This window comes from Triticum dicoccoides, chromosome 3B (assembly GCF_002162155.2).
Source record: "Triticum dicoccoides isolate Atlit2015 ecotype Zavitan chromosome 3B, WEW_v2.0, whole genome shotgun sequence".
Lineage (NCBI taxonomy): Eukaryota > Viridiplantae > Streptophyta > Magnoliopsida > Poales > Poaceae > Triticum > Triticum dicoccoides.
In genome coordinates, this window is record NC_041385.1 from 545,537,703 (window position 1) to 545,552,797 (window position 15,095).

The following is a 15,095-nucleotide window of genomic DNA, read 5'->3' on the forward strand; positions in this document are numbered from 1 at the left end:
CAACGGTCATTGTTCATCCAATTGATCGGCTTCATTTAGCAGCAGTAGCGAAGGAATCGCTCCATCGGGTTCAGTTAACAGCCATCGATCGATCGCTCGGGTTCAGTAACGCGTAGCCTGCAATGCAATCGCTCGGGTTCAGTTAGAGCCCAACGCCTTGCTCGGGTTCAGTTAGAGCCAACGCCTCGCACACACGTGCGTATGTGTACGAGAGAAACGCGCATCGCTCGGCCCCCGACCTCCTATCGTAACCGGCAACTCCCCGAATTTTTCCTCCCCCTCGCTTCTACCACGGTTTTTTCCGTCATGGACGGCCCAAAGAATGTCATGCAGCTGCGTCTACGGCCTGCCCAGGATGAAAAGCCCATTTTCTGTCATGATTTTTTGTCATAGAAGTAGGAGCCCACCACATCTATGATGATACCGGGTTTTGTCACAATTATCATCATAGAAGTGTCATATGTATGACAGAAAAAAAATTCGTTCGGCCCAAAATGTCATGGATGTGTCTTTCTTTTGTAGTGCTACTAATTATGGACCCATAGGTCCGTGGTAAACTACTCATGCATCATTGGAGGGCGGCAAGGATGATATAGATCCCCCTTCGTGATCAAATTCCCCTCCGGCAGAGTGCCAGAAAAGGCCTCTAGATGGGATATCATGGTTCTGGAATTTGCAGTGGCAGAAAAAGTATTTCGTGGACTCCTCTGTTGGTTTCACGATGTTAGAGAATCTATGGAGGCGACGTTAGGTCAAACGACGCCACGTGGGCCCCACAAGCCACCAGGGCAGGCCTAACCCCCCTCGGTGCGCCCTAGTTCCTCGTGGGCCTACGGTTCAATATCTGGTCTTCTCCCAAAGCTTCTAGTGTCTCTTTTGTCCGGAAAAAAATCTCCAAAAATTTTGTGGCATTTGGACTTCGTTTGATACTGATATTACGCGAAACCAAAAACAAGCAAAAAATAACAAGTGGCACTAGGCACTAATTTAATAGGTTAGTCCCAAAAAATGATATATAATTGCTTGAAAATGTATATAAAACATCCAAGATTGATAATATAATACTCCCTCCATTCCTAAATATTTGTCTTTTTAGACATTTCAAATGGACTACCACATACGGATGTATATAAACATATTTTAGAGTGTAAATTCACTCATTTTGCTTTGTATGTAGTTACTTGTTGAAATCTCTAGAAAGACAAATATTTAGGAACGAAGGGAGTAGCATGGAACAATAAAAAAATATAGATACGTTGGAGACGTATCAGTGAGCACACCATCCAATCTTTACTTCTGGTCATAATTTCAGTTTGTGAAGCTACTATATTTTATATTGCTCCATAATATCTGAAATTTTATGTGGACATTCTCCTACCTATATAACCTCCCTCCACAAAATTTGAGCTCATTTCATTTAGCCAATTTCCCTCAGATATTTTCCAAAGTTTTTGTCCAATGGGAGGCGTTGTGAAGGAAATACCATTTTTATTTATCCAAATAGCATGAAATTTTTATAGTGCCTTCCTATGCCCAAATCACCATCCTCCACCAAATTTTAGCTCAATCCATTCATCCATGTGAGTGCAGCATCTATTTCCATCTTTCTGTCCAGTTGGGCACTTTGCAAAGCAACTACTAGCTAGACACCTCTATTTGGGCTGCAAATTTGCCAAGGTGGTTTTCTTAGTGAGTGATCAACCCCAGCCAAAGCTTGGCATCTATACCCAAGCGAGCCTCCCCCAGTTCATTGCAAAACCCTTGCTACCAGAACCTACAATTGATGGAACTGATCAACACAAAGTAGCTTTAATCGAACCAAGTCCATAGTGGAGTTGCAGGATGAATGGACTACACCTGAACATATCTTTGCATGCATTTGTACCCTCCCCAGGCCATGCCACGCGGCTGGCATGCCATTCGATGTTCTCTAGACATCGGCGCCCTCGGCCACCGTCCAAACCTTGTGCTCTCGCCACCGCACCATGTCTACAACACTGCCCAACCTCTCCTGCATCCACACGCCCTTTCTAGACACCTCTCCCCCTCCTCCTTCTGCCCTGGCGTGCCACACCACATTGGGTGCCCATGGCCATCGTTGTCATCTCCCTATATTCTTCCTCCTCGAGCTCTCCCGAAGCCTATGTGTGCTTCTCCTCTGCCCCATGGCCTCTCCCGACACCGCGCCCATCCATGCATGTGTCCCCAAGCCACAGAGTACCAGAACACGCATCACTGCGACCGTGCTCACCACTCGCCATTGTCGGGCTATAAATAGCCATACCCAAGGCCTCCCGAGCTCACCAACCTCCTCTCATATCTCCTAACAATCCCCTAGCCCTCTCAACTCGCCCCGGAGCCTTTCCTTGCTCACCATGGTCACCATTGCCACTGTCGGCTCCACTCAAATTGGAGCAATGTCGAGCCCCTCCCCTCCTCTTCTCTCCACCAGAGAACCAACCAAAGCCCGGCGAACCTCCCCATCTCCTCCGTTCATCCCCATGGCGCATGTGGGCTAGGCACCGAGTTCGACCGAGGGTCAATTCTGCCAGGGCCCAAAACGGCATTGCCCTAGTCTTCTCCAAGGTCCGTGCTCTATCTGGACGGGTGCGTTGTGTCGTCTCGAGCTCGCCGGTGGCCGGAGCTCGGGCGGAGGTGGCGTGTGCTGCCGGGGGTCATCGCTGGAGCGCACGGCTTCCTCTGTCCTGCAAGCCTGTGTAAGAGGTTGAAGAAGAGGGCGACCTGCCAGCGGTCCTCGCTCGCTAGTGACCCAGCCGGCCGGGCCAATGCTCAAGTGGAAGCGTATTTCTCGAAATATGCTTTCCTGTTGAGTTAGCGCATTCGGCTGTGGATTCGGATGGGAATGTGTTTTCTCTACCGCGGAAGCATATTCCGGAAAAATGCGCTTTATGTTTTACCCCACCGGCCGAAACCCTTATATTGTTAACGTTCACCCGTTAAGAGCAGAAATGGACAGATTCTATTTGTTTTCTACCTAACAAATGAATGGTCATATCTTTGCAACTGTAACTCTGATTCAGGTGATTTAAAAGCCCACATCCTCTGTTCGTCGAGCCCATTCGTTGGTAGCACTTTCACTATATTGTCGCATTCTTAAAATGACCATTTTGCACTTGCCCTGTAATCAGCTCAGTTGAGAGAGAAACGTTTTTAGTAAATTTTTCCGTGAGCTTCTCGCACTTCTCCCGGATGAATCCATCAACCCCAGGCAAGCCATAACAACCACTTGCATGATGGCATTGCAATAGCCATGGTTTTCACTTGAATTACTAAACAATTGTGTGCTCATGCAATTATTTTGTTAATACTATGAAAATGCTTGTAAATCTATGCTTATCCTTATGCCATGTTCATGTGATCTAGTAAGTTAATTGATTAATTGCTAATAGTATTATTCTCATGTTCAATTCTTGTAATTATTTTCAATGCTAGTGATAATGATATGCTCACATGAATAGTATGGTTTGTTATGAAAATACTTGTGAGATTCATGATCATCACTATGCCATGCTCATTTTCTCAAGTAGACTAAATGATTTATTACTATTGATGATAAGGTTCATATCTTAAGTGGTTATGTTGCCCATCCATGTTTATGTTGATATCATGCTCATATGCATTGTCATTTCATCATGTTATGGCTTAGCTCATCACCATTCAAATTACACCTAACAATAGCTGAACTTGAACAAATTTGTTGGCTGGATTATAGTGCCACTGAATCAAGCTCACCAGTGCAGCCAAACTTGCCTCGATGGGGAGGCCCTAATTAAATCTATTATCATGCCTCTCGCCGGTGCCTCCAACCAGGGAAGGTTATGTGTGCATGCTACCCTGGCTCGGTAGGCAGCAAGAACCTTGTGTGCCCGAGTTGGATGGTATACCGATGTCCCTGTTTGGGACGATAATGTTTACTTTTGCCACGACGGTGGCGACCACAAAGGTAGCAGGTGTCACGTGTTGACATCGGGGCCACCCATGACGTAGCCCAAAGAGGAGTTTGTTGGAGTGGCCGGGAGAGTGTCATGCAATAGATCGGTTTTGTTGGAACGTCGTTGGTCCACCCGAATGGGAGCATGTACTAAAGTGTGAGGCCATGAGTTCCATAGTATGGGTATAGTGTACTAACCTCTACAGCCATCGATAGTCGCGTTCTCGGTCATGGACACCATTCGCAATAGGTCATACTATGACTCAACAGTAATAATAACCTGGATAATAAACAACCCCGGTTCCATGAGGAAAGAAGTTGGTTGATCTTTATGTGGTCATCCGATGATCATGGATAAAGATCGAGCCCCTGGTGGTCATGTGATGATCACGATGGTATTGTTGATACCGATGTTGGTTGATTATGAGGTGATCGTGTGATGATCACGATGGTAGGAAAGATTGATACCTGGTTATGAGATAAACTCTGAGATGAGTAAGTTGGTCCATGAGACCTTAAACATCGAGTCCCTCTCATGCTAGTGCTAGTATCATCATGTTCATATCATGAGTAACATGTATATGCCATGCTCACCCACATATTGTTCTAGTAGTATCATGTTCATCACTGATAATAAACCTATAAATTCTATGCTCTTGTTTGTCTTGATTGCTTTGTTGCTGCGAGCTTGCGAGTACATTCAAAGTACTCACCCGGCTTGCATGCCAGATTACAGGTAATTCTGTGATTGATTGCTTGTCGAGGATCCCGAGATTGCGAGTTAGGATGTGTCCCAGCCATAGTCCCTGAGGAGTGGAGTTCATCACCGTCGTCGTTGTTTTGCTGCTAGAAGTTATTTCGCTGCTATGAGTTGTTCCACTACTATCATCGAGCTATCTTAGCAGGTGTAGTGTCGTCGTGCCCCTGTAACCTTTGTAATACCCGAACCCTTGTACACATATTATTTGTAATAAGAGTTGATTTGTTCTATTCCAAGCAGTGTCGCATTCCAGAAGACTTGATCTATGGGCTAGAATACGGGGTGTTGCGGTTCCTTTGAGCCGGGGTGCCACAAATGATTACAAATCTCCTTGTTTATTTTTTTCTTGAAGAAATGGATGTTTGTAGGTGGAAAATTAAACCATATATGGGATATTCTGAACATGATCATCAATTTCACTCCACTAAGGGTGCACTGAAGGAAACATGAGAGAATATAGTCCATGGTAGTGGTCGTACAGTGTGTTGCGACCTCCATGACGTCATCCCTGACAACTATCATGAAGCGGCCCGAGACATATTCACAAAAGAGGCATCCTTAAACCTTATTCCCCCCGTATGCACTATACAAAGGAGTGTAAGACCCAATGGTTGGGAAACCATCATTCAACAATACATAGTCGCCACGTCGATATCCCAAACATCACATCTCTGTAGCCATCTCTACCACCATAGCCTCCATCTTCATTAGATTAATTACTTGCAATAGAAATTCCATCATGGTCGAAGACATTGTAAGACTTCCAATCATTCATCTTCAGCCTTCTGCTTGTGATTTAATCGTGATGTGAGTAATCTCCTTGGCTAAGGGTCAAGGTGTAGCCTCGCAGCCCTGTGTACACATAAGGGATTGATTGTTTACTTTAACATAACTTTATTCTATAATATTGTGCAACTATTTTTGTTTCTTGTCTCTACCTCAATCTCAGGCTCGTCGATACCCAAGACTCCGAAGATTCGAACAAGGAGAGGTAAAGGGAATAGAGAAGAGGAAATCTATACCAAAAGCTGGTGACAATAAGGTGAGTACAGTCGCCCGAATCGAGTCTCTAGGGGATATTATGATGCAGTCATCAAATGCTCATGCGTTGGTTTGGTTTATCCTTAATAACCGAGGTAACCTAGTGCGTCAGATAGGGCCAAGGTCAGACAACCAATCCTCAATGCGGCGGCAGTCGCTCATGGTGTTTTTAGTATGCATCTCCCACTTAATGTGTTTACAAGATATATGTAATGGTGTTTACTGGTGCATTTTTTATCTACCTAATTATTATCCCAATCATGTATACACAGCTGTAGCTAAAACCTTAGCTCTGGCCTATTTCTTTTATATTGAAACAACCACTATGATAAGTGTTTGTTTAGGGAGTTGGAACAATTTGAGATCACAAGAACTTGGAGTTATTTCCTTGCCAAGCTTAATTCACTTTCTGGATTCGATAATTTCTAGGTCTCTAGCAAAGAAGGCTATATCTACACTCAAACTAGATCAAAGGTAATTTTGGTACTAATTGTGAAAAGTATTGCTGGACCCGATGTGCAAGGGTTTGTAAGTAGTAAGATTTCTCCTCAGCTAAAAAACCAAGATAATCAGTCTGCGAATCAAAAACCACATGCCTAATGACCAGCCATGCACACAACTAGATATTCAATTTGTGTTCCCAACTGTTCTAGTGAAGTTGTCAATGTCACTTTTGAATTGTTTTTGTATGCGAGAAATAACGGATTGCGGAATACAAAAGTAAAAGAAAGTTTGTATCAATGAGAAAAATTGGACCGAAGTTCAGAAGTTCACTAGTGGCATCTGTCCAATACAATGTCGATATGGTAAGTAAATTACAGTTGTATGTCATTTAAATTGCAGCTTTTATGGCAAATCCTACATGTCACGATTAGATATAGCCATTACGTCCTTGTATCCATATACTGCTATCCAATATACATATACAACTAATACTCCATCCAAAGACCACTACCCAACATGCACCCAAAGTATTAAGTAATTAGACAGAGTATTGCATTAAGAAAATTCACATGATGTTGATAAACATATTTTCCTACGCCTTAATCCAGTGAGGGGTGCACGACAGTTATCTTTTTTTGATCCTTAGTAGCGAGGATACAACAATGAGCTTTATTTTCTTGATTGTTGCAGAAAATAATTTGTGAAAGAGGTCAACCCCAACTAATGCAAATAACTCCTTGTACATCATTCATCTAAACATGATCAAAGAATAAACTAATAGACCAGAGAGCATATGCGTCTAATAATCATGCACACAAAACCAAAATGAATCAATATATAGTCTGGTTATAAAGTGATAATTCATCACACTGCAACAAACATACAACAGATTAGATTAGATTGATCACAATCATGTTAGGCAGCTCATGTGATCTCTGTACTTAGGAAGGGTAGAGAAGATGACACATAGCTACTATTAAGAACATGTAATCGAAGGGAGGACTACTCACACGAGACCATGGGAGCAACAACATCGAGGGAAAAGGACTCCAGACTGAAATGCCTCAGATCTCGTTAAGGCGGTGGCGGAAAATTCTTCCATAAATATAAAGAAGGTCTTGGGGGTATATAAGGCCGACGAAATAAAGAAGTTGTGGAGGTGATGGACAGGAGCCCCACACGCCCCCCTAAATGTGCCCCAACCCTCGGCCGCCTGGGGCCTACGTGGTGCCCACCTAGCTCATCTTTGGCGGATGTTGCCCCTTCTTTGGAGAAAACTTCAGTTATGTTTTTCTTGTTTTTTTGTACCTTCGTAAAATGCCTTTTTTTGGTTAAAACAAAAGCACTAAAAGATAGCAACCGACACTTTGGCACTTTATTAATATGTTAGTCTAAAGAATGATAAAAATATGCCTATATGACATGAATATAAATGAAACGTAACAAGAATTATAGACATGTTTAGGTTGTATCGGATGGGCCGACAGGTTTCCGTGCGGCTCCTTTTGGCCTCTTGTTGCCCTAGAAACACCCTCGAGCGTTGAGGCTTGATCTGCTAGGTGCAGAAGAAAGCCCGCTCCTAGACATCTCAAGGAGGCCAAATGCTAACTAATATATGTTTTACCTTGCCACCCGGGAGGGGTCAGAAGAGGAGGATTAATCCGGGCTAGGACCTAGGAGGATGCGAGTTCTTTCCACGTCCGCTCTCTCCCCCTCGCGTTTGCCGTCGCCTAAGACAGCTTAGTTTAAACCGTGTTCCATGTGTGACGTTTTCTCAACTACAAATTCACTTAGTTGCTCTAGTATCATCGTTAGGACATGGGAAAAAATCCCTCAATGGACGCCACCATCACCGACTCCAACAAAAGTGGTGGCTAGGTTTTCTCCCGCGGAAACCGTACAGCCCCCTACCGTAGATCAAAAGAGCTAGTCTACATCAAGGGCTGTTGTCTACATCCGGCCATCCCACGCTCTATAGTCCCCCTCTATCCCACCAACTTCCTATGATTCTGTGGCACGAGCATCCATACAGAGGCCGTCTTCATCATCGGACTACCCCTAGCGACCAAAGAAAGCTTCCACCTCACCTCCAACCCTGGAGCCCCTCCTATGTCGGTTGAAACAAGCAGAAAAGACCCCTGCCGCTAGAGCTTCGCAAAGCGGCCTTCTCTGACAGCTACTAGGGGTTGAGGAGCTCAGGGGACTCCCGGCGGTTAGGGCTACATGAGCCGCCTGCGTCACCCCCAAATTCCTAAGGAGTTCAATGCTCCAAAATCCTTTGAATCAAAGTGGGCCTAAAAGAGCAGGGAAGATGAAGAGGCATGCACCATCTTCTAGCAGATCAAAATGATCGTCAATGAGGCAATAAAGGGAAAAGTATGGAGAAGACACGAAAATGGCAGAAAAGCGGAGCAAAAACTAGTCCATCAAATTATTGGTTCCTTTTACTTCACTGGCGTTTCTGATCTGTACAATCAGTGGGAACGATAGTGACAGATCCTGAGATGCCTTAGCATGGCATCTAAATATCTCTCGTAAAGGTCACGGATAAGGGATAGAAGCATAGAGCACCCGTGGCGACCACGCATTTCAAAACGTGCCCCTCACTCTTGGAGATAGCTCCACACATACACAGACGGAGGAACCATTGTCCAGACAATATTATTCATTCCGCCGTATTCACAACAAATCACACAACATACAAGATGACAGACAGAACAGGACAGATCATCGATCCTTGATTTCGTACCGAAGGGGTGATTGGTCAAGTCACAAATGGAATACAGAATAACATGATATTATACAGGCACGAAAGACTGCATATTCAATGGTTGCTACGGCCATGGCTTAACAGCAGCCTGATGATCTTTGGGTGCGGTTGCCACCCACCACATCGACAGTGTCAGGAATGTACCTACATGACAAGTTTAAGGTTGTCAGTTGCAAAATTTTTGCAATAAACATGATAGCATGCTAACGAAATAAAACACAACTTCAAGCTTTCAGCCACCCTTCATGAAACAAAACAATCCCTCACATCCTAGCTAGAGTACATGTCATGAAAACAATGGTCCAAAGATGGTGAAGCAAAAAGGGCTGACATGGGTAAGCTAGCAATTAAAAAATAAGAACATATGATTGGATCAATGCGTATATGTTTAAACAATAGTAAATCCAAATCCTCTAGTACTGAAACAGATACTCAAGTACTGAACAAGCAAGAGAACACGCTTACAATTCTTCTTCTGGTTCATTCTTCAGAGCATCCTTTACAATGCACTGAAAAGCGTCTTCTACATTTGTTCCTTCTTTCGCAGATGTCTCAAAGTATGGGATGTTGCCTTTTGAGGCGCACCAAGCCTTTGCCTTCTTCTCAGAGACCTAAGATGGTAGTAGACAAGTCCGTTAGCAGAGCATGGCTTGAAAATAATTTTGAGAAGAAAATTAGTCATGCTAGTTACCACGCGGCTGTTGCCACCATCAATATCAACTTTGTTTCCCAGCAGAACAAAAGGGAAGTTATCAGGATCAGACGGACTAGCCTGAAAAGTTGGATTTGTAGGTGAGACAGAAATCCAATCATACTGTGTTGCTATTTATAAGCAACAAAAAAGCTTCACCTGGATCAGAAATTCTTCGCGCCAGTTGTTCAGATTATCAAATGATTTCATTGAATTGACATCATAAACTAGAACGCAACAGTCTGCTCCACGGTAGAATGCAACACCAAGACTCTGAAACCTTTCCTGTCCAGCAGTATCCCATATCTACAGAGAGAGAATGTAAATTATCATCATTTTTAAAGCAGCAGAAGAGGTAAGCATATCCAAACTAAAAATCATATAATTATTAAGAACCATATAAATGTACTTAATTAGAGTTTCAACAACTACCAACTTTAAGAAAAGCGACACATGTATTTGAATGAGAGAAAGAAGGGCTACACGTTGCCAATGATAATTCCATGTCCATCAGATCTTACTGTTGTGAACTTCTAACAGAATGGACACTGCATTATCTTCTTATTCATAAAAATGAAAATTGGCATATGGGTCACATATTTAATTATCCATACTGCACCTTTTTTTGTGATGGAAACTATGGGCATATGGGTCACTGGGTTGCATATCTCTTTTGTGATGGAAACTGGCATATGGGTCACTATGCTGATACTAGGCGTTGAAGAATTTTCTGAATCAAACAACCGGAAACTGACATTATTGGTTGCATATTTGATTTTCCATTTTGTAGCTCTTCCTTCTGTGATAAAGCAGAGACACCCCAGCTCCCAACAAGTCAAATGTACAGTGTTAAGAGGAAAAGGGAAGAGGGTCTATGGTAATACTACATGCTTATATAGTTAAAGATTGTCTATGCAAACTATGTTTACTGGTAACTAACGTAATGCCAGTTACAGAAAATGCTTTATGATTCCGATGGTAAGAACCAAAATTAGAGTACCGACTTGACACTTGGATGGATAATTTGCAGTATTAAGCAATCTTTCACTGTACTGACTCTTTTTTAAGCATCATAGGCGATTCTGCATTAGCAAATACATTTTCTATTCATGGCTGAAAAATCACAATCCCCCCCCCCCCTGGATTTCTATGAGTGCAATGATTACACTTCAGCAACATATTTTGATATCAATTTACCCCAGATAAGAGTAAAGTGGGGCACTTCTTCAAAGTAAAAATATTACAAGACATGCTACGTGGAAAAAGCTGAATGATCTTCTGAAACACTATAGAAAATGACCAAAGTGTGCCGTGTCTTTTCCAGGAATACAACACTCCAGCACACCTTACCCATAATAAGTGAATAAGCACTCCAGCATAACAAAAGGTGAATGAACAAAATGCATCTAGAGATTCATAAATCAAAGATAAAGATACTCGATGCAATTGCAAGAGTACGTTGTCCAAAAAGAATGACTTGCTCCAAGCATCGTTACAGGACCACATAATTGCTAAAAGAAGGTACAGTACCTGCAGAGTGAAGAGCCTGTCCTCGTATTGCACCTCCTTCGTGAGGAAATCTGCGCCGATGGTGGCCTTGTACTGGTTACTGAACTTCTTGTTCACATATCTGAATTGCATCAAAGCTCAGGAAAACACAAACAAAACAAAATCCAACACTACACGACCTCGACAAAAAGGGGGGACAAGTAATCCGAAGCGATCAGTCACGGCGACTCAAATTGCAGGATACTGGTTCATCAAGGACGTCTTCCCGACCCTGGATCGCGGTGAATCAGCAGAAAAGTCAGTCAGCAGAGTGAAGACTGGAAAAGGCAAACGCCTAAAAGGAGGACGGGAGATCCGAATCCACCAACCCGCTGTCGCCGAGGATGATGACCTTGAGGAGCGTGCGGCGTCGCGAGGCCATCGGGATCTATCTACCAAGGGCTCTTGCTCGCGCTCGTCGCGCGCCGGAGGTAGGGTGGGGCACGAGGTGGGGAGGGGACAGAGGAGGGAGAGACGAAACCTAAGCTTGCGTAATCGCGTTTGCTGCCTTGCCGTCGCAGGCGGGGAACAAGGGTGCGTTTGGCAACAGGACAGACCACAGGGATGGGACGCGTAGCATCTGCTCCCGTTTGACTGGAAGCTTTCCGGGACGTACTAGTGTTTTTTTTTTGGGGGGAAACAGTGAGAGCTTTATTGCTTAAAGGCATTCGCCGAGCAGTCTGCCAAAAGGCTACTGATTAGGAAACTAGGAGTGTTATCGATCCAGTTTTCTGTCACGTCTATTATGCAAGCTTACTTAGCACAAATATGAGCAGGACCGTTGGTCGATCTTACAATATGCCGAATATCAAAAAAAGTGAAACTACTAGAGAGCTCCCCAATTTCTAACAGGATAGGAGCCACGACTGAACGAGAGTCATGGCGAGTGGTCCAAAGGTTGGCGACCTCCGAGCACTCCGTCTCCACTATGACGTGTGTAAAACCCCTCAAGCTTGCGTAGATAGCTCCGTCGCGCACTGCCATCGCCTCTGGGATGAAGGGATCCGTAACTCCAGGGTATGGTTTGCTCCATGCTCCTAGAAATGAGTTAGAGGACCGGGCTACGCCCCCTGCTCCTCCTTTGGCATCTTCTCTTTTAATTGCCGCGTCAGTGTTGATGGTGACAAAACCTGGGTCGGGGGGTCGCCACCCATGCCCAAGCATAACCAACGCAAGTTGTCGGGGTACCTCAAGAAGAGCTAGCGCCTCCCGGGTGCGTCGTACTGAACTCGCTGGATCGAGCTGATCCTCGCCATGAGTCAATCTGTTCCTCGAGTGCCAAATGGACCACATGACTGAAACGGCCACTGCTCGGTCCCTGGAAGTAAGACGATCATCGCAAATGATGTCTTCGGCCCATGTCACAGGATGGAGCCTTGGCAGCTTGAAGTCGAACAGTTGTTGCGCCTCTTCCCAAAACTGCCTAGCATGTGAGCACTCCAAGAGTGCATGTACTAGGTTCTCCTGTGCAGCCAAACAAATCTTGCAAAGATTTTGTTGACGAATATGCCGGTGCATGAGAATGCATTCATCTGGTAGTATACCTCGCAGCACTCGCCAGAAGAAAACTCACACCTTGGGCAAAACATTCAGCTTCCAAAGGTCATTCCACATCCGTTGTTTGTCTACTGAAGCTCCGGTAGCCTGCCCTTCCTCTAGAGCCTGAAGCTCGTTACGAGTCACTAGAGCTCGGAGGGACGTACTAGTGTTTGAGGGTTACGGATCCTCTAACATCATAAAAGGATGTCACGAAGTTACAGTGCAATGCCAGTGCAAAATGAAGAAAGAATATCACAGACACTGTAGCAAAGAGACTGTGCGCAGTTACTGTTCATAAAAAAATGTAAAATTAATTTTATTGCACCATAATTTTGTTTGTATGTAATTTTTGTAAATGTATACAATAGATTTGTAATTTGCAAATTAATTCAAATCATTTTAGGCTTAATCATATGGATGTGAAGAAGGGATGTCAGGGTACTGTAGCTTCCCTGACATCCCTTCATGATGTTAGAGGATCTCGTTCCGTGTTTGAGATGCTCTCTAGTCAGGGAGTCGAAATATCACCGTTTGGGGGCCAAACAGTGGTAATTTCAGTGTGGGGGCTCGGGTTCCCAGCCGACCCTCCAAAATTCGCCCCCCAGTCGGTGATATCGGCCCAAGTTCGGCGTAAATTGGCCCAAATTCGGTGTTCTTCGGCACAAAATTCAACATAAACTAATTTTTATCACATAGTTCATCACATAAATCAATACAAATCAAATAGTTCAACGAAGCAAACTCATAATTTAAACACAAATTAAAACTCACAGTTCATCACACATCAAACTAGGCTTACGCTTGAGCCTCCATAGGTGCTCCACCAGATCGTGTTGCAGTTCTTGATGCACCTGTGGGTCTCGGATCTCCTGACGAATATTGAGGAAGGCAGCACATGATGCCGGTAGCTGGTGATCAACTTGGGCAAGAGGACCATGCCTGTAATATGGTTCAGTGTCGAACACTGGCTCTTCCTGCTCGCTCTCAATGATCATGTTGTGCCATATGACACAACAAGTCATGACTCCCCACATTTGATCTTTCGACCAAGTCAGAGCGGGGTACCGGACAACAGCAAATCGAGATTGGAGCACACCAAATGCCCGCTCGACATCCTTCCTGCAAGCCTCCTAACACTGCAAGTATGAGTTCTTGCCTCCTAGCATAGTGTTTGAGATAGTCTTCACAAATGTGGACCATCTCAGATAGATGCCATCTGCTAGGTAGTATCCCTTGTTGTAGTGGCGCCCATTGACCTGGAAGTTCAACGGAGGATGATATGTCTCCAACGTATCTATAATTTTTGATTGTTCCATGCTATTATATTATCTTTTTTGGATGTTTTATATGCATTAATATGCTATTTTATATTATTTTTGGGACTAACCTATTAACCTAGAGCCCAGTGCCAGTTTTTGTTTTTTTCTTTATTTTTGAATTTTACAGAAAAAGAATATCAAACTGAGCCCAAATGAGCTGAAAATTTACGGTGATTTTTTATGGACCAGAACAAGCCCACGGAGCACCGAAATTGGGCCAGAAGAGTCCCGAGGTGACCACAAGGGTAGGGGCACGCCCCCTGACTTGTGGGCCCCTCGAGCACCCCCCCCTGACTTGTTTCCAACGCCAAAAATTCTTATAAATACAGAAACCCCTGAAAAGAACCCTAGATCGGAAGTTTCGCCGCCGCAAGCCTCTGTAGCCATGAAAAATCAATCGGGAGGCCGTTTCGGCACCCTGGCAGAGGGAGAGACCATCACCCGTGGCCATCTTCATCATCCCGGCAGTCTCCATGATGAGGAGGGAGTAGTTCACCCTCGGGGCTGAGGGTATGTACTAGTAGCTATGTGTTTGATCTCTCTCTCTCTTTCTCTCTCTCTCTCTCTATCTATCTCTCGTGTTCTTGATTTGGCATGATCTTGATGTACCGCAAGCTTTGTTACTATAGTTGGATCATATGGTGTTTCTCCCACTCTACCTTCTTGTGATGAATTGAGTCTTGCTCTTTGAGGTTTCGTTATGTTGGATTGAGTATTGGATTTGAGAACACTTGATGTATGTCTTGCGATGGGATATCTGTGGTGACAATGGGATGTTCTATTGATTCACTTGATGTATGTTTTGGCACTTAACTCGTGGATTCCCAAGGTGACATTGGGGTAATCTATGCATAAGGGTTGATGCACGTTTTCGTCCTATGTTCTCCGATAGAAACTTTGGAGTGATTCTTTGTTGCATGTCGAGGGATTGTTATGTGATCCAATTATGTTATCATTGTTGAGAGACTTTGCACTAGTAAAAGTATGAACCTAGGCCTTGTTTTCAAGCATTGCAATACCGTTTTTGCTCA

At 44.1% G+C, this 15,095-nt stretch overlaps 1 protein-coding gene across 1 annotated transcript; it reads right to left on the bottom strand.

Annotated features, from left to right (window-relative positions):
* Positions 1–8,831: 8,831 nt before the first annotated feature.
* On the bottom strand, positions 8,832–11,796 carry LOC119276995 (ras-related protein Rab7). Its single transcript, XM_037558190.1, has 7 exons — positions 11,536–11,796; positions 11,412–11,438; positions 11,189–11,288; positions 9,818–9,964; positions 9,659–9,739; positions 9,433–9,578; positions 8,832–9,111 (listed from the first exon to the last, which is right to left on the bottom strand). The coding sequence occupies exons 1-7, from the start codon at positions 11,586–11,588 to the stop codon at positions 9,045–9,047; spliced, it is 621 nt and encodes a 206-aa protein (XP_037414087.1). The 5' UTR covers positions 11,589–11,796; the 3' UTR covers positions 8,832–9,044.
* Between the last annotated feature and the right edge of the window lie 3,299 nt (positions 11,797–15,095).

What these genes read in the sequence shown, in the direction of transcription:
- LOC119276995 (XM_037558190.1), bottom strand. Translation starts at nt 11,588, where the DNA reads ATGGCCTCGCGACGCCGCACGCTCCTCAAGGTCATCATCCTCGGCGAC. An exon ending in ATGGTGGCAACAGCCGCGTG is followed by an intron (nt 9,579 to 9,658) that starts GTAACTAGCATG and finishes CTACCATCTTAG; the next exon opens with GTCTCTGAGAAGAAGGCAAA. An exon ending in AATGAACCAGAAGAAGAATT is followed by an intron (nt 9,112 to 9,432) that starts GTAAGCGTGTTC and finishes CTTGTCATGTAG; the next exon opens with GTACATTCCTGACACTGTCG.